We start from the raw sequence: 22,387 nt of genomic DNA on the forward strand, positions 1-22,387 counted from the left end.
GGAAAACCCTCAAGGTTCCTACCAATCTAACCTGAGGGAAAATTCCACACATGGCAATCAGTTAGACTGTGAGCAAGAACCAGCCAGCCAAACACCTGAGGGAAAATATTCGATTCTATATGGGTTGGTTATTTTGTTTCAGTCATGGACAGATCTTGCACACATAATTTAGAAGTGCAATATTGCAAATGTGTATTTTTCTTTTATCTTCCAAAGTCTGTTCCCCACACACACCCTGGGGAAAGTCAAAGACAGAAAGTAGTGGCTGCTTGCTTATAACATTATGGTGAAATCTTGGCCCTTTTGCAGACAGTGTTGATGCTTTCATAGACTGCAGTGGAGTTAGGCTTCCACCCTAATGTACAGCTGGGAAATAGTTGTTCAGATCCTTCCCAAGACAGTACTTTCTCTTTGGGTGTAACAGCTACAAATGTCTCCTTAGCAGAAGGGTTCTATTTTTGTCTTTCCTTCACACAATCACAAAATAGCTCCTGCTTTTTCTTCTCTTTCTCAGCTAAGGAATAAAAAAGGTATTCAGAGTGGGTATTTTAAAAAAAAAAAAAATTTACTTTTAGATTGTTAAAAAGTATTATTTTTATATATAAACCGGTTATCTTACCTACTTTGAGTTTAACTCTTCTGGTAAACCCAAGATCTAATGCATCGGAACTATATCATTGGTCTCATAGGCGCCGACTTCCTACTGGTGCCGGTGGGTGCTCGACCCCCCCTCTACCCCCGGCCCCGCCCCTCCCACCCCTATTCCGACTCCTTCCCCAAATCCCAGCCCTGCCTCTTCCCCTCCTCCTTCCCTGAGCGCGCCACGTTCCCGCTCCTCCCCCCTCCCTCCCGGAGCTTGCTACAGCTGTTTGGTGTTGGCAAGCGCTAGGAGGTAGGCGGAGGAGCAGGGACGCGGCGCGCTCAGGGGAGGAGGCAGTGGTTGGGTGTGGGGGGAAAGCTTGGCTGCCGGTGGGTGCAGAGCACCCACTAATTTTTCCCCGTGGGCGCTCCAGCCCCAGAGCACCCATGAAGTCGGCGCCTATGATTGGTCTAAGTTAGAATGTAAGCTTGAGGCAGGGATGGAGTCTTCTTCCAGCACACTTTCAACTCTATCTCCTCTCACTTACATTTGTGTAATCACTGAAGTCAATGAGGCCACATCAGAATAAAACCAGCATAAGTAAGAGAATCAGGCCCTCAGTATCCAGCCTGTCTAGGAACTTCTGAGGCAAGGGTCAAGATTTCTTGCTTGGAGCATTTGTATATAGTTAAATCTTAGCTTTGTTTAGAAAACCTTGGCACTTTTTTCTGAGCATTAACAAATTAATTCATTTTCAGTAATGTGAATTTCTGAGTTGTCCACTATATTCTCATGTTTGCCTAGTGTGTAAGCTGCTTTGGGGACAAGGACCTTTAATTACACGTGTACAGCATACAATACGGGGGGAGGGAGGGGCCTTTCTTAACCAGGGCCTTTAGGTGCCAATATTGTCTCCATTGCAATATTTCCTATACTGCATATTTGGAATATATATAATCCCAGTTCAGTGAAAATGCATTTTATTTAGGGAGCTAATTCTCCAAGCACCTTGAAGACAAAACAGCTCTGTCCAGTATGGAAGTAATCAGTCTACTGCAGGGGTCGGCAACCTTTCAGAAGTGGTGTGCCGAGTCTTCATTTATTCATTATAATTTAAGGTTTGGCATGCCAGTAATACATTTTAACGTTTTTAGAAGGTCTTTTTCTATAAGTCTATAATATATAACTAAACTATTGTTGTATGTAAAGTAAATAAGGTTTTTAAAATGTTTAAGAAGCTTCATTTCAAATTAAATTAAAATGCAGAGTCCCCTGGATCGGTGGCCAGGACCCGGGCAGTGTGAGTGCCACTGAAAATCAGCTCGCGTGCCGCCTTCGGCATGCGTGCCATAGGTTGCCTACCTCTGGTCTACTGCATCACATCTCCTTTATCTGGAGGAAAAATAGGGTGTCTGAACTACAGCTGGAGAGCCATAGAGGAACTCTTGTCTTATTCAAAGACTAAAGGGTGTTCACCTTTGCAATGCCGCATTGGGTGTCCATTTAAGGTTTCCAGCTCTACCACAAGGTCAAGTACTGAATGGACACTGCATCTGGGAGAGTATTCGGAGACAAAATCTCCCATTTTATGTGCAGCTCACAGTTTGCAGCTTTAGTTACTCCTCTTAAAAAAAATTTTTTTTTAAAAGTTGATGCTTTTATGAGGAAAAATGGGGAATAAGACATTTACCAACCAGGGCCGGCTCCAGGCACCAGCCCACCAAGCATGTGCTTGGGGCGGCACCTGGAGGAGGGCGGCGCGGCGCTCCGGCCTGAGAGCGGGGCCGCGACCGGGCTCGCTGCCCTCCCCCCGGTGCTCCGGCCGCCGGGGAGAGCGGAGCCGCGGCGGGCTCGCCGCCCTCCTCCCGGCGCTCCGGGCGGTCGAGGCGTGGCGGGAGGCTTTTTTGCCTGGGTCTGCAAAAAAGTCAGAGCCGGCCCTGTTACCAAATATGAGCTAATCTCAGATGAAAAATTTGAATGTATCTGAATGATACAACTGATCCAGTGTTGACACACCTTTACTGTCTAGTTGCAGCAAAATCTTGAGTAGGTGAGGGTGGATCTCACTGCCAAATTTCAAGTCCCTGCTCCAAAACACAGAGAGGTGCTAGTGTTTCTTAATGAAAGAGCTGGAAGACTTTAAAAAAACAAAAACAAAAAACAACCCACACGCAACCATGGGCAAAAACATTTTTTCCTAAACTTAGTCTTAGAAACAATTGAACCATTTTAGCTGAAACTTTTCAAACAAACAAAAACCAAAATACCTGAGGCAAACACCCAGCAAGGAAAACTTCCACCCCAAATGGTTTGACAAAGTTATAAGCAACTGAAAACAGGGTTGTATAATGGACAGTGTCAGCTAACCTTTTACATAGGCTTTGTTATCTGTGCTGCACATAATAAATGTGTACAGGAAGCAGATTACATATTGCACACCCTTGAGTGTGTTTGCTTAAACTATTACCTCTGATTCACAAATAAAGGAATCTAAAAAAGAATGTAGCTTTAAAAGGTGGTTGGTTTTTTTATCTTCTGTTCATCAGAAGCTGTAATGTTATGCCTAAAGCAGTTCACCCTTTCACAGTGGGATAGGGAAACTCAAGAGACACCATGAGCAATAGTTGCACCGTTTGAACTGGTTAACTGCCCTGAAGCCCTTGGCTAGCTGTGGTAAAACATTCTTTGCAAAAAGGTCATGGAAAGGTTGCTGCTCCGCCTCTCTAGACAGTGACTACTATGTGTGATAAATAGCCCTTATGAAATGATCATATTTAATAACTCCATGCTTATTACAAAGGTTAGGGAACTGGAGCTACTGGAAGAGTCAATGGTGCTTTCCCTTCTTTTCTACTTTGATTTTTTCCCCAGGCCTTTATTTTAACTTGGATAATGAATAAGGGTGAGATGTAGAAATGTGGCTCCAGCAGTCTCAGCAGTTGTAGCAACTGCCAGGCACTCTGTTTCTTTGTTGCAAATCATCCATGTAAAAAGCAGGTAAGGCAGGGCACGTGTTTAAAAAGCGCATGAGGAAATGGCACATCAATACACAGTTGTCTGGGGCTGCTACTTGTTTCAGTAATACTGTTGGTTTCTGATCATCCTTTAAAAGGGAGGTAAAGCTTTGGGCAACAAGGATGAGATGAGATGGGGAGAGAGGAATGAAGTAATAAGTGGGAGTTGTGTGTAAAATTGGTACGATCAATAAGGGGGAATAGTGAATTATAATTAATTTTGTGGAGGCGACTGTGGCATTCTGAGGAAAATAATGAGCATTGCATATAGAACTGATTTACAAGAAACTACTACTTTTTCCAGTAGCCAGTCTGTGGAAGTCACTGTACCAGGAAACCCTCATGCCAAGTAGAGTTGCCAACTTTCTACTCACACAAAACCGAACACCCTTGCCCCCCCCCAGCCTCACCCCTCCTCTGAGGCCACGCCCATGTCCCACCCCTTCTCCGAGGCCCTGCCCCGCTCACTCCACCCCTCTGGGCTGGGATTGAGGGGTTTGGAGGGTGAGCAGGGAATCAGGGCTGGGGGAGGGGTTCGGGGGGCAGGAGGGGCTCAGGGGTACAGGCTCCGGGCGGCGCTTACCTCAAGCAGCTCCCAGAAGCAGTGGCACGTCCCGCCTCCGGCTCCTATGTGGAGGCACGGCCAGGCGGCTCTGTGTGCTGCCCCATCCGCAGGTGCTGCCCCTGCAGCTCCCATTGGCCACAAAGCCCCCTGTCTCCACATAGGAGCTGGAGGGGGGACATGCCGGCTGCTTTCCGGGAGCCGCGTGGCATGGAGGCTAGCAGGGAGCCTGCCAGCCCCACTGTGCGGCACCGCCAACTGGACAGTCAACGGCCGGTCAGTGGTGCTGACCGAAGCTGCCAGGATCCCTTTTCGACCGGGTGTTCCAGTCGAAAACTGGACACCTAGTCACCCTAATGCCAAGTACTGTGGCATCTAAAATGATCTGGTCCATTTAAATAAATGAACTGCTTTAGTGTTACAATATATCTTATGTTATGCACAATGTACTGAAGGACCAATCCTGCTGCATCTGCAGCCACTGAGAGCCCTGCCTATGTAGGAATTTGCAGAGTGAATGATGTGCAGGTGGGAAGAGGAGAGCACGCAGGGGAAAGAATGCCAGAGTTTATGCAGGCATCATGGAGAACATGTCCACGAGGACACCATGCTTGTTTCTTTGGAGATCTGTAGGGGGTAGACTGATGGAATGGTGGATGATTGGGGATTCAGTGGATCTACTCCTAAGTGGATCCACCAGCCATTCCCTTTTTGAGGAGGAGGGCGGTAGCCAGCAGAGACTAATAGCTGTGTACCACAAAACAACAGGTCTACAACCTTAGGCTAACCCCTTGTTCTTGGGCTTGGCACAAGGAACCAGATATACCCCTGAAAGAATATACTCCCTTAGTCTCTCCACAGTTTCAGGTCTCCCTCTCAATGAATCAAGCAGTTAAATGTATGGGTTGCATGGTTCATCTGTTCACTCAGGCTTTTGAGGGAGAAGGCTGGATAGTGTGATCTGTAAAGCAATGCATCCTAGATTTTTGTTTTAAACTCTGTACGCGCACCTAGAGTCAGACATCCATTTTATAAGTCTGAAAAATAAATACTGCTTTCACGGGTTTTGTCTTTCTACCTTTCCTTCTCCTAGCCAGCTTATTTGTAGCAAATATCACTTGCAAATGATGCCAGTCCTTACATTTTCACTCTCCAATATGTTTGATGCTCTAATGTCATTTCTGTCCAGATACAACAGCCATGTTAAAACAAAAGCAGCCTGATTGCTAATAGGAGTGTGTTAATCTAGGAAAGAAAGTGGATATGCAGGATTTCTGGTGCCAGTCTACACATGCTTTAGAAAGAAAGGCAGACCCACAGGTTCAAAGTCAGGCAGCCAGAGTAAGTAGAAGCCTCAAGGAAAAATTCACCAATGTCATTGACCCCACGTATATTCTCTTGACTTTCATTAATGGATCAATAGATCAGATAAGAAGAACTCAAAATAGAAAGCTGAAAATAAAATGTAATGGATGCATTCTGGCTCCTTTGTTAGATAGCAAAAGAATATTTCAGAGTATAAAAATAGAAAAGACTGATCAAAGTGCTCTGCCAAGTCTTCAAACATCTGTGGAACAATGGGCCTTTCTAGCTCACATACTAAAGCTCTCACAGTAGATTTTCTTGGAGACCTCAATTAGAAGTAGGTTGCTGTTTTTATATCAGGATAATGGCCTGCACAACAGAATGATTAGGATTAGATGTAGTCACCGAAGAGTTCGCAAATGTAACAACCAACTTCAGAAACCTGGTAATACTGTGCAAATATTGTAAAATGGGAAATTACGTATTCGCACAGAAGAAACTGCAGCAAAAATAGTGCCACTTATTATATTAAGGTACCAAGCCACTGTCTAGACGAATTATTTTCTCTATTGTATTCTCAGACTTTTTTCCATCAATAGTTACTCAAGTGGGACTTATGTGATGATTCTATGGAACCACTGTAACAATATGAGGGATGAGAACTTAGACTCCCTATCTCTTCCCACACCATATATTGTGTGTGTGTGTGTGTGTGTGTACACACACACTTTGTATATGTGTGTAGGAGTGTGTATATAATACCTAGCTCTTATATAGCTTCTTTTTAAATTAGTAGATCTCAAAAGCACTTCACACTCATTGAGGTATTTAACGGATATCATGTGTGTCAATACAATCTGCATGCATCCTGCAGAGGAAGAACGGTTAAAGGCAATGACTGATATGGTGACATATGAGAGAGAACTATTTAAAATGCAGGATCATTTAGTTGAGTATGAACTTAAGATACACGAGAACCCTTTTTTTGGTTATATAAAGCAGGACTGAAATGATATCAACACTGGTATACATGCTGAAAACACAAAAAAACCTACAAGTAAATAATGATGGAAAGACATGTGCACTCATTATTGTCTTTATGAGAAGTGGTAAAACTAGTCCCACGTAAAGGTCAAGCAGCCAGCTGCACAATGGAGAACTCTGGCACCCATGGGTGGGAGGAACCCTCTGCCTTTCAAGCTTTGGAGACAGAGCTGCTACTGCAAATTAAGGTGCTGCAATGGCTCTCTCAGCCACTATGTTTCCCCCTTTAAAACATGGCACTGACCAGTACTTCTGCATAGTAATGGATCCCTCAGCCTTCTCCAGGCCTCCTTTCTGGCAGTGCACAAAGGGTCCATCCTGTCTTCCCACACAATGTACCTGCTCCACTAGATCAAGGGAGGTGATTTCAAGGCAGGATTTCCCCCCAAAAATGCATATTTAATACAGTGTAGAAGATATGTTGGGTGTTATACAGAAATTCAAAATAAGTGCCTTTTTGCGTAACATACGTATATGAAAACAGAGCTAGGCCTTGAAACCCACTCAGCAATTCACAAGCAAACACTGTGATGTCTCCCATTTTAGAAGCAATGTAATAAAGGGAGTTCTAGGGCTTTATAACCTCTACAGAAGACAAAATACCATTTCTATTGCACTGAGGCACTACGTATTAAAGCAAGAGTTGTCAAAGTTAATAGTACATTATGGGTTACGTTATCCGTGTTTGAACTGGGTTTGATTACTGAATTTTGAAAGATAGGGAGTATTTTGCAACAGACCTCACAGTTACTAGTTAGAACTAGCACTAGTCTTTTTTTTTTTTTTTTTTTTTTTTTAAGTAGCAATTCTTAAAATAGCAGAGGATCTTGGGAGTTCCAAGGTTTGTATGTGTGGAATGGCATTAATGGAAAGCCTAGAGCACTGCTAAATTCTAAGGGTGGGGAATTTCAAGAGTGCTTATCATTGTCCTTCTCTGCTTCCATTAAAGGGAATGGGAGTTTGATTGATTTCAAATGGGACAGAATTAGGCCAATGTTTAAACCACCATCTGAAAAATCTAACAGCATGGTTCTGCAGACGAGTTCCTGGGGTCCCATCGTATCACATAAGGGTTGAGTAGACCAGTAGGGCACTCCATAGTTGGGATATCCAACAAATGGTGGAGGAATGGGACATTCACAGATAAGAAAGTCCCCAGATGTAGATGAGGAGAGTACCTTAATGTGACTACAACAAAGCAAATTTCAAATCCAGGCTGATTTAGTCTTTATCGCTATTTAAAAATGCAAATTGCTGTGGAGTTGCATTCTGTTCTTGACACTGGTCAGGTGGCTGTTTCAGATGAAGGGATAGGGACTGCTAGAGGTGATGATTTGTCAACGCATGACTTGCTGTTACTATCCTTTTGTTGTTGCTGCTCATTGTCAAGCAGGCCCACCGACAGACATTCTGGGCCCCAGGGCCAGGGGAAGTTTTCAAGTGTTCCTCTCACTTAGTTCAACTATTTGAATTCTCAGTGCAGAATGGAAGGGAAGGGTACAACTTTCACCTAAGTAATTTTTCATATTTCTTGCACCCAGTTCAAACAGCTTTCATTTTAAAAAAGTGCAGACCTAATACATGCATAGTCCTGAATCTAGAGAGAGAGAGAGAGAGAGAGAGAGAGAGTGTGTGTGTGTGTGTGTGTGTGTGTGTGTGTGTGTGTGTGCGCGCGCTAGTTTGAAGAAATTTAGCTTTGAAATAGCAGAGATGAATGTTCAGTAAGAACACTCTGAACATGCTTTGACTTCAGGAAAATAAAATGACTGCAATGTGATGCTCAGTGTCTTCACACCTGCACTGCAGCATGGAGAGAGCAGAGCTCCTTTTCACAGAAGGACATGAAAAAAACTTTGACTTGGGAGGGGAGGGGAGGGTGGGGGGGAGAAAACCACTCTCTTTCCTGTAACCCTCAGCATGCCCCCTTCTCAGCAGTATGTACAAATGCAGTGCTAATAGTATAAATCACTATAATATTGCAGCTGTAGAATTATGGGAGTTAGGGTTACCATTCGTCCGGATTCCCCCGGACATGTCCGGCTTTTAGAGTTAAAAATAGCGCCCGGGGGGAATTTGTAAATGTCCGGACTCCCCCCCCCCCCCCCTGCAGAGCACGCGCTGCTGACAGGGCAGCCGGCCGGATGGTGCCACTTACATGGGGCTCTGACAGCCAGAGAGAGCCCCTCCTCCACTTCCCCCTCCTCTACCCTGCAACTGAGAGCACTCCCTCCCTCCCTGCATTCGCAGATCACCAGCCGGCCGTTCGCACCGGCAGTCTGGAGCTCCTCCCCCTGCTCCTCCTCCCCGGCACGCTGGTCTGAGCGGCAGAGTAAGGGGGCCAGGGGGTCGGAGAAGGGGCAGGGAGGTTCTGGAGGGAGCAGTCAAGAGATGGGGGGGGTGCGGGCGTTCGGGGGGGGGGCTTTCTGGGGGTGGGGGTGTGGATAAGGTTTTGGGCAGTCAGGGTACAGGTAGAGGGTAGGATCCTGGGGGGGGCAGTTAGGGTGGGGGGGGTCTCAGGAGGGGTCAGTTAGGGGACAAGGAACAGAGAGGCTTAGGTAGGGGGTGGGGTTCTGGAGGGCAGTTAGGAGCAGGGGTCCCAGGAGGGGTAGTCAGGGGACAAGGAGCGGGGGGGCTGTCAGGGGGCAGGGGTGGGGAGAGGGATCGGAGCAGTCAGGGGACAGGGAGCAGAGGGGTTTAGATGGGTCGGGAGTTCTGGGGGGGGGCTATCAGGGGGTGGGGAGTGGTTGGATGGGGCATGGGAGTCCCGGGGGTGGGGGTGTGGATAAGGGTTGGGGCAGTCAGGGGACAGGTAGGGGGTAGGGTCCTAGGGGGCCAGTTAGGATGGGGGGAGGGTCTCAGGAGGGGGCAGTCAGGGAACAAGGAGCATGGAGGCTTAGGTAGGGGGTGGAGTCCTGGGGGGCAGTTAGGGGCAGGGGTCCCAGGAGGGGGCAGTCAGGGGACAAGGAGCAGGGGGAGGGTTGGGGGTCCTGAGGGGGGCGGGAAGTGGGAGGGAGTGGAAGGGGCAGGGGTGGGGCTAGGGCAGGGCTAGGGCAGGACTGGGGCGGGGCTCCTCCCGTCCTCTTTTTTGCTTGCTGAAATATGGTAACCCTAATGGGAGTCATGAGCTAAATCTCAAGCTTCAGTGAAGATCTATGCCAGACCATTTGACATTTCACCTACTGTGCAAAGTACGTCTCTAGTCATGATGCCACTTGTTGAAAGCTAGAACGAGGATATTGTTGTGATCCCTTCGGGCTTTGACTATGGAACAAGCTACCTCTAATACAGTAGTCCTGCAAGGTGTGCTAGACCATCTACTTTCTTTGGCTGTAATTGCAACATAGTCTTCTTCAATCCAGCTCTTTACTACCTTTAACTGATCTATATGGGAGAAGGAGGGGTAGGAGTTTGAGGGGTAGTATGATAGATTGGGGCCTTGTGCTACTCACTGTACAACACATAGTAAGAGTTGGCCCTGGCCTGGAAGAGCGTACAATCTAAACTCAGACAGAAAAGATGTGTTATCCCCATTGTACAGATAAGGTACAGAGGCATGGTGAGACAAAGTAATCTGGCTAGGGTCATGTTGGGAATCTGTGCCAGAAAGAGGAAATGAATTCAGATAAGCATTAATGAGGCCCCATGACACCCCTGTGAGGGAGGCAGTTAAGGACACTGCCGAGAAGTGGTACTGTGCGTGCCTTACTACATAAAGAGGAGGGAAAAAAGCCTGACTCTGCTCACTCAACTCTCTGCCTCTGAATATGCACCTGGCCCAACCGTTAGCTGCCTTAGTCCTTCCACTGTGATCTTGGACATGACTCCATCCTACCGTCTCACTTCCCAGATGCCTCAGAGTTCCTTCTGCTCTTCATCCCTCCCTCCTGCCAATATCCAATCTCTATTGTTTCCATACTAACCTCAGTAGTCCCATTTTCCCTTAAGAACTTGCATCCCAACTTGGCTTGCAAATAATTCAGGAATGAAAGAGTTAAAAACACTATGCTGCAAAAGCAAAACAGCCCCAAACTGTGAGGTACCTTGTATTTAGACACACTTCCTTAAGTTTTCAAAACAACGTAAAGGGAATTAGCCATGCTCCTCCCACCACATTTCATGAATCACTCAACTTAAATCCCCATGCATTGCTTTGTAACTGTCTCCTCAAGTTAATTATGTCTTGCACAATCCATTATGTTTCTTGATTTTCTTACTTCAGTAATGGAAAAAAGAGGAGTCTTTAGGTTCAGACAAATTCCACACGCCAAGACAAACAAAATACATTTATTAATGTGCAAATTAAAATGATTTATGCTGAAATTGCCTGTATGTTGTTTTCCACCAGAACTGCAGGGAAAAAAAGCAATTGATCTGCATCACTCAGAAATTGAACGGAACAGAGTGCATCCTAGAAATAAACTTAGAAGCAAAGCAGTTAAAGCCAAAAACATAGTTCCCTAGCTACCTGTTGAACACTAGCCACACAGGAAAGAAACAAAATTGAGCACCAAAGCAGGGAAATGATACTTCGCTTGGGCAAAGGTTTCTTTCTGTGAGGCTCTGGCTAATTCTTTTTCTGTATATTTGTGTAATGACAAATTTTGTCTTCTCACCCAACTTTTCAAAGCCTGTTCCTTTTTCCTTTCTAAGCTTTCGGGTGGGGGCCAGTGGGTAGATTTTCCAGGAGAGATTGTTGGATGGAAAGTTTTGCAGGCATGTGGGGTCTGTTGGAATGGATTTTACTTACAGAAGTTCTAAAGATTCTTGTGAGATTGGCAAAGTTTTGCCATAGGCAAGATCAGGAACAGTAGGAATGTTTTATAGTCAGCCCCACCAACATCCTAATTTTTTCTACACTCCTGTGAAGACAACTGGGAGATATGTTGAAAATTCATAGGAAGGCTCTGAGAAAGTATATAAAAAACTTACTTTTATGGTGCATACTTTTTAATTGTAAAACCAACCATATGTGTCTATCTTGCTGCAGTCATCTATATTTGCTGGTCATTGCTGTAGAATATTTTTCAGACTTGACTGTCTCTTGGCCAAATTCTTTCACTGACGTATATCAGTGTAACCAAGAACAGAACCTGACCTACAGTTCTTACAAGAGCTGTCCTTGTGTGGAGTCTGAGTTGCCTCTGGAATTGTGAGCAAATGTCTTCTATTTAGAGTGAAAAAAAGAACTACAACTGGAGAGCCTCCACTGAAATGCCAATTCCCAGCCTTCACAAAGGAACCTGTTACACTTTCCTGTGATCTTGTGACCTTACCCAATCCCAAAATTACTTGATCTATGGTTGTGGCCATCTCTAGCTATGCTAAACTTGTTCCACAGCCATCACAGGTTCTGAGACACTTTGCAAATAAGCGATTCAAGTCAAGGATTGAAGATGAAGTGCCCTGCTGTCTAGATTTTTATCTTGGTACTACCACTCCCATGCCTCCAGGTTTCCCTCCCCCCCCCCCATCTTGATTTACCCACATCACCTCACCCTTCCTAAAGAAAGCTTGGATTATAGGAGACTTGCAGTATCTTTGCCCTCAATACAGTGTTGTCCTCATTACACTGTTCTAGGCAGTACAGGCACATTGACTTCTTAGGCACATGCCCAAAGGCTCAGCGTATGCCTTCCACTGCCTAATATATAATGGTAGCAGCATGAGCTTTTAAATTTTAAAATGACGTGTTTTCTAGTCTACGCTGTCATTTAAAAAACATTAGAGATGAAACTTAATTACTTCCATTCATTATATTGTATTTGCATGGGACTTCCCACCTCTGCTTTCACGTCAGTAATAATCCAGCTCAGCATGGCTTGCCCTGCCTTAACTCTAGGCTAATGCCAAAAACAGTAGCTTCATAATAATAGTGGAATACATTTCCCGACCCATCAGAGAGAATTTTTGCTTTTAGTTCTGGAATTTAATCGGAGCATGGAAATGCTCCGCTGCTTGGAAATGGCACAGAATTTTAAACTATAGAAATCCACTAAGATTTTCATCTCTCTTTGACCCACTGTATGCTGTGAACAGTCTGGGGCACAAACTGTTTAAAACCCACTCCCAGAATACTACTGTGAAATGGAAAAGATCAGTAGGGCCATACTGATGATATTAAATTGGCCATATATACTAATTCATGAGACAACAAAGGGGTTAAATGATATAAAACCTCACGGGAATCATTTTTACTAGGGTCTGTCCCCTCCAACAGAGAGAGGACCCAGATCTTTATTTCCCCAAAGTTCAGGGGATGTTTGGTTATGACATTTTGATCACATAATGGTCTGGTCTCATAGCTACCTGGTATAGGCCAGATTTTGTTTTCAAAAGTAGATTGAGTGCAGGTTCCTGAGTCTCAAGGCCTCTCCTTATAAGGAGAAATCACTTCTGAAATAGAAAATGAAATAAAAACAACCTTAGCACTATTATAAATATTTCATGACCAAGACCAGTTTAAAAAAATTATGCTTTTAAGAAAACTTCTCGTCACGCAGTGCTAGAGGCAGAACAAAGAATCATCGTATATGGTAATTGAATAGTTTCCATGATAGACAGTCACAGCTGAATCTAATTTTTATGTAGAGTTTTTATTTTGTTTTATGAGACTTACTTTGCATATCTCTAGCTGCACCATCCTCATGGCAAAAAAGGCTAAAGAAGGTTTGTTTTCCATTCTTTAAAAATGCTGATACCCGGCAGCAAAGGACATACTAACATTATAAGCAGACTTGTTTCAAAAGCAACCTCATAGTCAGAGGCGCAGAGAGCACAGGGCCTTCAGGTTTCCATCACTGTAATCGGGAAAGGGTGCTGAAGCACTACCCGATCCTTAATGAATAAAGAATTAACTGCTGCTTAGCTTCTCCCTCTTACACAGATGCTCAGATGGCGTGAAGGGTGGTGGTTTATAATCCTGTTTTTGGGAAGAGCGCACACCACCCCCAGGACCATGGGTTGAGCTGAAGCCTAAAGTTGGAATCTATGTTTGTCTTCTGCTATGTTAACTTATTTTATTTTCTGATCACAAGTACTATCCATTTGGGGGAGATGGGGGACTTCACTGACAACAGCTATATCTTTTCTTTTAGTCTCTCTACTTGCTTACAAGCAATAACTGCTTGAGAGGATAACTTTTTTCTTCCCTTTGATTAATAAAAATATTTCAAACAACATCTGTGCTTCAGTGGTTAATAACATATTAATAGTTCCCTGACCTAACTCTTTCTGGTATTACAAAGTGGCTCAGTTACTTGGAATTGTCCAAGCAGTGCATGAAAGCACTTTGTTACCAGGAAGTCTGGCAGGAGGAGAAACTTTGCAAACATAGTACTGCCTATCCTGCTTTCTCCACTGTGTCCACCCAAAGATGTCAAAACAGTATACCCACCACTGCCTGTGGGTGCTTCTAGATGGTGTTTTGATGGCACGTTGTGGAGCTGGCAGAATTGAAAAATGCCAGACATCAGGGTGGAATTAATCCTTGCAGGGAGAACTTAAAAAAAAAATTAAGTGTATATTTCAAAGATGAAACATGATAATTTCATGGGCCTGAAAAATATGTAATAAGGAAGTCTCTAATCTGCCTCTTTGCTCAGAGTGAAGTGGTTGTGAATGGAGGAGGAGAAACCTTTACATTTAAAATAAATGTTTAATAATGCGTTAGTGGTGAGGAAACAAATGACGCTGGAGGTTGGGAGCCACTTGTCTCATACTGTGACTTGCTTATCTATGCTGTACCTCTTCTGAGTAACATCCTTCTGGTCCCAGATCTGATCCACTGACAACACTGTGCAGTAAAACCGCTGTTCCTCTCGTGTGCGAGTATAATGAAGTACTCTTTAGTTATTCTGGGGATAAATTCTGATCTCAGACTAGTGGATTTTACATGATATGCTGCAATAGTTGCCCATGTAGCTGAGACTGAAATTAGGCCTTTGTGTGAGTGGAGTGAGAATTCCCTCGCCTTAACAGGTCTAGCTAATTATGTGCTCTGTTTCCCCCCAGATTGTTATGTACATAGGCCAAGTCACTAAGGACATCCTGAAGTGGCCTCGTCCTCATTCACCGCCTGTTGTGAAGCTGGAAATGAGAGCAGAATATGGAATGCCATCCACCCATGCCATGGCAGCTACATCCATTTCCTTCACATTTTGTATTGCAACAATAAACCAAAACAAGGTAAGGAGGAACAAGCATGCGTCTGATCCCATTGAATGGCAGCGAGCATGAAAAGGTCCAATGCTTTTACCCACCAAGACTTCCATCATTACTCACTCCTACCTTCTACTGTTGTAATGGGTTAATACTAGATATGACAAGAACTGTTGTAGAAAATTTCCCAACTCATTTGGGATGGCACTAGCTCAGTGTCATTGTTGGGCTTTGTTACTGTGTTAAGCTTCAGGGAAATGTTCTGTGTTTTCACTAAGTACTGACCACTTAAACTGCATTGCTCAGAAGGAACTCTTCACAACAGTCATAGTATGAAGTATGTCTTGTATTGTACAGTTACACTGAAATACACCTCTACCTTGATATAACGCTGTCCTCGGGAGCCAAAAAAATCTTACCATGTTATAGGTGAAACCGTGTTATATCGAACTTGCTTTGATCCACCGGAGTGCGCAGCCCCGCCCCCCCGGAGCGCTGCTTGACCGCGTTATATCCAAATTCGTGTGAAAGCGGGTCGCGTTATATCGAGGTAGCGGTGTAGTTACATTGGTTGCAGTGTGCACGTGAGGAATTGCAAAGTCCCATGGACACCAGAGGGGCTCTCTACTGCCGTTGACAATGATAATGTCGGATGCAGAAGAAATATTTTTATGAAATTCCTCTAAAAATTTAATCCCTTTAATGGTCCTGTTGCACTTTTCAAATTAATAGTTGTTAAAATATTTTATAACATATTATTGGAAAATATTACCAAGACCTGATGGACAAGTAACACTGTCCAGTTCACTGCACACTCACTATTATTGTGGGTTGCTCAGAGAATCCTCATCAAAAAGACTCATTGGGGAAGTCAGGTTTGACAAGTCAGGCTGGGTGTAGATTTTCCTCTTCTTGTTACCATGTACCTTTAAAATATTGACAAGAACTAGAGAAACTCACTTGAATAGTACATAGTGAGGGTGTACAATCAATGTGAGCGTGAGGCACAACGTCTTTCTTCTTGCTCTATTGAGGACATAATCTTAGTATAGTGACCCAATTGGCAAAGCTGCAGAACATGGATTTCAAGGGGGTGTGCGAACTCAGCACCTTAGAAAAAAACAGGCCATGTGCTACTGTTCTATAAAAATGAAGAAATTGTCACAAACTTAGGACCACTTAGAACTTCACATTTGCCACTATGCTATATAACATGGCTACCAGGAGTTCATAATGACAGCATGCCTAGAGCTCTGGTCTTACTCCTGCTAAACCAGGGGCGGGCAAGAATTTTCACAGGGGGGCCACTCCAGGAATTTTGGTAAGTTGTCACGGGCCGCACATTTCTACTATATTAATGGAGGGGATGCAGGGTCTGGGAGGGGGATCTGGGCTGGGCAGAGGATTTGGGTGCAAGAGGGGGCACAGGGTCTGGGAGAGAGTTTGGGTGCAGGAGGGGGCTCCTGGCTGGTGCAGAGTGTTGGAGTGCAGGAGAGGGTGAAGGGTGTGGGCTCTGGGAGGGAGTTTGGTGCAGGAGGGGGCTCTGGGCTGAGGCAGAGGATTGGGGTGCAGGGTCTTGGAGGGAGTTTGGGTGCAGGAGGGGGTTCTGACCTGGGGCAGGGGATTGGGGTGCAGGAGGGGGTGCGAGGTGCAGGCTCTGGCCAGGAGGCGCTTACCACAGGTGGCTCCCGGCTGGTGGCGTAGCAGGGCTCAGGCAGGCTGCCTGCATGCAGTGGCCCCACATCACTCCAGGAAGTGGCTGCGGCTGGCTGCTGCTGGCACGTCTCTGCGCGCCCCTTGGGGGAAGGGGGGCAGCAGGTCTCCTTGTGCTGCCCAAGCCCACAAACACCACCCCCGCAGCTCCCATTGGCCAGTTTCCAGGCAATGAGAGCTGTGAGGACAGTGCTGGGGGTGGGGCAGAGCGGCCTCCCCCCCGCCAGGGGCACACAGAGACATGCCAGCAGCAGCCAGCCACTTCCAGGAGCGGTGTGGGGCCATGGCAGGCATTAGCCTGCCTGAGCACCCCGCTGCACCATGGGACTTTTAGTGGCCCAGACTCAGAGATTGCGAGGGGGCAGAGGAGGCCAGACAGAAATGTTAGATGGGCCAGATCTGGCTCATGGGCCGTATTTTGCCCACCCCTGTGCTAAACCCTACTACTTGAACTAAAGGAAAACTTCTTTATCTGTTAGCAGTACCGGGCCACGGCACCCACTTAGGCAGTTCTGACCCTGCCCAGCAGAGGACAGCAGTACACATCCATACTAACTTAGTCATTACAGTTCTTTATTTTCACCCATATATGAATTTGTGCACTAATATTGCAACCTATATCTTCTGAATAGCTGTATTGTACTTACTGTAAAATACAGACCACCATAAATATTAGATATTAGAAAATATCTACTGGTACATTCCTTTGATGTCTTCTAGAGCTGCAATTGATCATTAGTAGTCCTTCATCAGCCCCGGAACTGTGTGAGGAGGAAGGAATAAATTGGGAATACTCTATTTAGGAGGTAACACTGAGGCTCAGGAGGGTGAGGGGAAAACAGCATTAAAGGGAGTCAGACCAGTGTGTGCAGTCACAGATCAAGCTTTCCACAGGAGGGTCTTGGATACTACAGTGACTGTGGGGCCACATCAGTAAATTGTCAAACGTATAGCTCTGCGAAAGCATTTCTGACCTGACCTACAATCACCCCATACCATCCATCTAGTCATGGCACTCTCCTGAGTCAATTGTGCCAATCGAGTGATTATTTTTATTATACGGACAAATGTCCTGTTGGAGCGAAGATGAGGCCATCAGACTCATTTTCATGGATGACCTAAATCAGGATTTGAATGAAGGGGTGAAAGGCTAATCCATTAACCTAGTTCTCTACCAAGGATTTCTCGCCTCTCTATAATCTGAAAATACTTTACCAAACCATTTAAATAGTTGATTCCATGTTGGTAAGGCCATTCTGAGAAAGAATAAAATGAATAAAATTATATAAACCATAGATGACACAAGAAAGTTTGATATTACGGTTAGACTGCTATAATAACTGGAGTACAGTTTTAGGCTAGCCATTGATTCCCCCCCGCCCCACCCCCCCCGAGAACTATTGATCACAGTTTGTGTCAGACAGTAGGGGTATCACATTTCGCTCTCAGGCAATCACTTGAACAACTGCTCTGTACCTTGCTTTTTTCTAAAAAACAAACAAACAAAAAAAACCCTCTCTAATGCATAATCACTTAGTGCAAGAACTACTAGATTTTGTGGATGATCTTCTATTGTACATTAAGAAAAAAGAAATCTACAGGTGCCATATCGTCCATAGCTCATTCATGCCATCATTAGACCTAGCTTCCAGTGGGGAAAATGGAATCTTAAGACCTTCCACAGGCTACAAGTAATAACATAGCTTTCAACATGATACAGTGCCGCCAACATTCAGCCTGAGAGTATCTGAATGCATAACTCTGATACACATTAGCTCTCTGGAACATTAGAACTCGCGTTCTGATTCTAGATTACCATGTGGATGATGGCCATTGGATAATTTATTTTAGGTACTGACAGACAATATATGTACTTAACTGAATGCTGGTAACATTTCTCTTTCTTTCTACAGTACTCACTTGTGTTAGGACTAATGGCAGCATTTGTATTGTCTACTTTGGTGTGTCTCAGCAGACTTTACACTGGAATGCACACTGTACTGGTAAGGATAAAGATATACTGTCCTTCTGTCTGTGTTATTTTACTGGCACCCGTCCCCTTAGTATCTAAGCACTCTGAGGAGTGGGGGGGGGGGGGGGGAAATCATATTTTTGGCTTCCTTCCCTACCAACTAGAGGGAATGTTGGGATTTTTTCTGTAAAAATATATTTTAAAAAGGTATTTTTTAACATACACACAGCTCTAGGTGTGTGAAATAGTATTGCAGTGACAGTGCATAAATGGTACTCTTATAGGAACAGTAGGACAAAAAGGTGGATTGGCATTTCACTCTGAATGCGGAAAGGCAAGTGGTTATTTTAACTGCTAGCGACTTCCATACTGTTGGTCCTGCTCCCATGAAGCTCTGTCTCCCATGGTCATAAGCTACTTTCTGTTGATTAACAGTTTGACTGAGTAGAAGGTGGCTGTAGACTAGCCCAATAGTTAGTACTTCTGGAGGAGTGCCAGTGCTCGTCACTGTGGTTATCCCATGCACAAAGCATTGTGAACTTCAACTTAAAAACTTTCCCAAATGCATTTCTCATCAAACACAATCATTAAAAATCCAGGAAATTGTTAGTTAAGCAATATTTCCACCCAAACCAACCTCATTGTGCATACCTTGCCCCCAAAACACACTCTCCAGCTCCACAAGAAACTCCCTTTGAATTCCAATACCTAACCAACCATAATATACACAACCAGTTTCTCATAATCACACACAAATGCACAACCTGAATTCTGACCACATGCTTTTTCATGTACAAATGACTCATTATACATTTTCCTCTAGGGAGAAATCTGAATGTAGCTGAAGTTGGGGTTAAGCTTGTGTATTTCAGTGCATTTGAGAATCTGGATGTGTGCACTTTGGCTGATAAATATGTAACTGAAAGGGAGTTTGTTGTGCAGCTGAGGAGCCTGGTGGAGTGTTGGGTATTATGGTGTTTAGGTAAAAAGTCAGGTGAGGTGAGGTGAGGTTGGTGTGAATGTGAATCTTGATTTAATTTTTGATGTCCTGGACATTCAGTGATTACATTGATAGGAAATGTCCTTAAGCAAGTTAACAGTATTGTGTGTGTGGTAGTTTCCTGTTTGTGTACGTGGAGCTAAGTTAGGTTATGACATAAGGGGAATAGCACTTTTCTGTTAAGTACACATGTCAATGTAAACCTTAATTAAGGAGTCATTAGTGGCCTCCGTAATAACAGGAAGCTTTATTGTAATTGGTATGTAATTAGCAGAGATGTGCAGCACTTTCCTAAATATGAAATTCAGTGTATGAAAATATTTTCAACTTACATAATGCATCATTAATAGTATATGAAGAAATATTGTATAGTCTGAATTATGAATAAAGTAATTGTATTAGTTGTTATGAAGACATAAATTTGATGCATTGTAAAAAAACATAAATTCCTAATAAAATGGTGGTTGTCCATGAGATATGGCCTGACCTTTCCTTCCAACCTTACTGGATCAAAACAATGTCTTAAAAAAGAGAGGATGTCTCCAGTCTAGCTTTAACTAGTGACCCTAAGTCAATCAGTAAAAATTCTTAGCATATTTCCGTTGGTGTTCCATGATAATGAAAGAGACTTTTCTAAATTCAGATAGAGTTTGGGGTAAAGAAGAAAAAGCCCTTTGTGCCTATCTCAGATTGCCTCTAAACCCCCAACTCCTTAGTTTAACAGCAAGAAACATATTTCAGTAGAGAGTCTTCGTCTTAAAAAATGGCATGCTAGTGAGTGGAGCTGAGGAAATAATTCAAGTAGAACAATTATTTCACAAATGTAGCCTCTTTCTGTTCACAAATTGTCCATGAGCAATTTAAGGTTCTTCTCAATATTTTATTCATTATTCCAGAACAATTTGTCAAATTTCTATGAATAACTCTGTCTGAAAACTGCTCCTCAAGCGGTTCAGTGCAATTATTCAGTATTCTAAATCCAAGTTTGGACACAGGTCACATCATATGCTCATCAGGAAGCAGAAACAATAATTATTAGAATCGGGTTTCTGGTGCAAATGATCACATTTGAGCTCAGGTTACTCCCCTCAAAGGTTTTGTCCACCTACATTTTTCACTAGACTATTGATGGAAAACTAGCACTGAAGGTGCATGAACACATCTGTAGTGAAATCAATATTTTCTTCAAGCAAATATTCACACAAAACATGCTGATTCACTGAGGTTTACTGAATTTCTCAAATTTAGCAAGTGAATGAACACATGTAATTTACAAAAATTAGCAAGAATATTGCAACACAGCATTTACTTGGTTTCTTTGAGTTTTAATAATATCACACAATGTAATAAATGTATTTTAGTATAGGCTGTAAAAGTAAGGAAATGTAAGGTCTGATGTATACTTGCAGTTTTATTGGTAGAAGTATTTTGGTTAGGAGCATGATGGTTTTTGGGTGTGTTTATTTTATTGAAATAGTTATATCTGTAGAAGGATTAATGTGGATGCCATTATGGTGACTTACGCCATTATGGTTCTTCCCCGTACAGGATGGGAATAGCTATACTGGTGTAAAAGCACCTTTTTACTAATAACTGAATTTACACTCTAGGGGGTTGTACTGCTTTAACTAGTATAGTTAACTAGAATAGCTTGTTAGTGTAGAGAAGCCTAACTAATACACATAGGTGCTGGAATTAGGGGTGCTGGAGGTGCTGCTGCACCGCCTGGTTTGAAGTGGTTTCCATCATATACAGGGTTTAAGTCTGGTTCAATGACCCTCAGCACCCTCATTATACATATTGTTCCAGCACCCCTATTATTATGAGAACCTTCTACAACATCTGCTAATAATGAACCTTGGTTGAGAAGTGGGGAGATGCCACTGTTTTGGGGGATTGCAAATTATAAAGTGTGAAGAACTAGCAAAGTGAGAATTAGTGACATTCTGTATGTAAATCAGAGAAACTGTCACTCAAAAACAAGGAGGAGTCTGGTGGCACCTTAAAGACTAACAGATTTATTTGGGCATAAGCTTTTGTGGGTAAAAAACCTCACTTCTTCACAGGGCCGGCTCCAGGCACCAGCTCAGCAAGCAGGTGCTTGGGGTGGCCAACGGAAAGGGGCGGGATGTCCGGATCTTCGGCGGTAATTCGGTGGCAGGTCCCTCGGTCCCTCTCAGAGGGAAGGACCTGCCGCCGAAGAATGAAGTAGCAGCGGTACAGCTGCCGCTGAAGTGCCGCCGATCGCAACTTCCCCCCCGCCGCTTGAGGCGGCAAAAACGTTGGAGCTGGCCCTGCTTCTTCAGATGTCTTTAAGGTGCCACCGGACTCCTTGTTGTTTTTGTGGATACAGACTAATACAGCTACCCCCTAATACTTGTCACTCAAAGGCACAACCAAACTCTTGATTAAATTTTGAGGCAGAGATTCTGTAATTAGGAGGAGGTTTTTAAAGGCATAAAGGGCAATTAGGTGCTCCAATCAAGAGTCAATGGGAGTCTGGGGCCTACCTCCAGTGGTATCTATGAAAATCTCCCCCAGATTTTTTGCCTGAAAACTCTGAACCAACTCGTGATATCCTTGATCACTTACTTCAGTTGCAGGAGTGAGGACTTGGTGCACTGTTTAAAGATCAGTAGAATGGGTGGGGGGAGGGGACAAAATTCATCTGCATCTACTAGGATATGAAAACTATGTATGCCGACTTTCATTTGTGGAACAGTATAACACCGAGGCATAAGGAATCACATCACCGACCACATCACAACTGCAGACAACACTAAAAATACACAGTGGGAAGGCTTTTATCCTTTTAACCCTTCAGTGCCAGCATCGGGAATTTCCTAATGCATCAAACTAACCCATTTTGCATTAGTGATCACAGCAAAGCTCAGTTTCCCCTTGACTGTAATGCACATGTTCCTGTCTCCAAAAAGCTACATGAGATGGTAGAAGCACACAGTCGCTTGAGAGCCACATTTAATTTTGCGACAGTACTGCAGTTCACAATATATACTGCCATGATTTAAAAAGCAATAAT

General features: G+C 44.0%; 1 protein-coding gene across 1 annotated transcript in view; it reads left to right on the forward strand.

Annotated features, from left to right (window-relative positions):
• SGPP2 (sphingosine-1-phosphate phosphatase 2) overlaps nucleotides 1-22,387 on the forward strand; it is a 71,282-nt gene that overhangs the window by 42,165 nt on the left and 6,730 nt on the right. The window contains exons 3-4 of the mRNA XM_065411356.1: nucleotides 14,516-14,689; nucleotides 18,289-18,378. Coding sequence (XP_065267428.1) covers nucleotides 14,516-14,689; nucleotides 18,289-18,378 — 264 coding nt within the window. The remainder of the gene's footprint in view (nucleotides 1-14,515; nucleotides 14,690-18,288; nucleotides 18,379-22,387) is intronic.

This window comes from Emys orbicularis, chromosome 9 (assembly GCF_028017835.1).
Source record: "Emys orbicularis isolate rEmyOrb1 chromosome 9, rEmyOrb1.hap1, whole genome shotgun sequence".
NCBI classification, from domain to species: Eukaryota; Metazoa; Chordata; order Testudines; family Emydidae; genus Emys; species Emys orbicularis.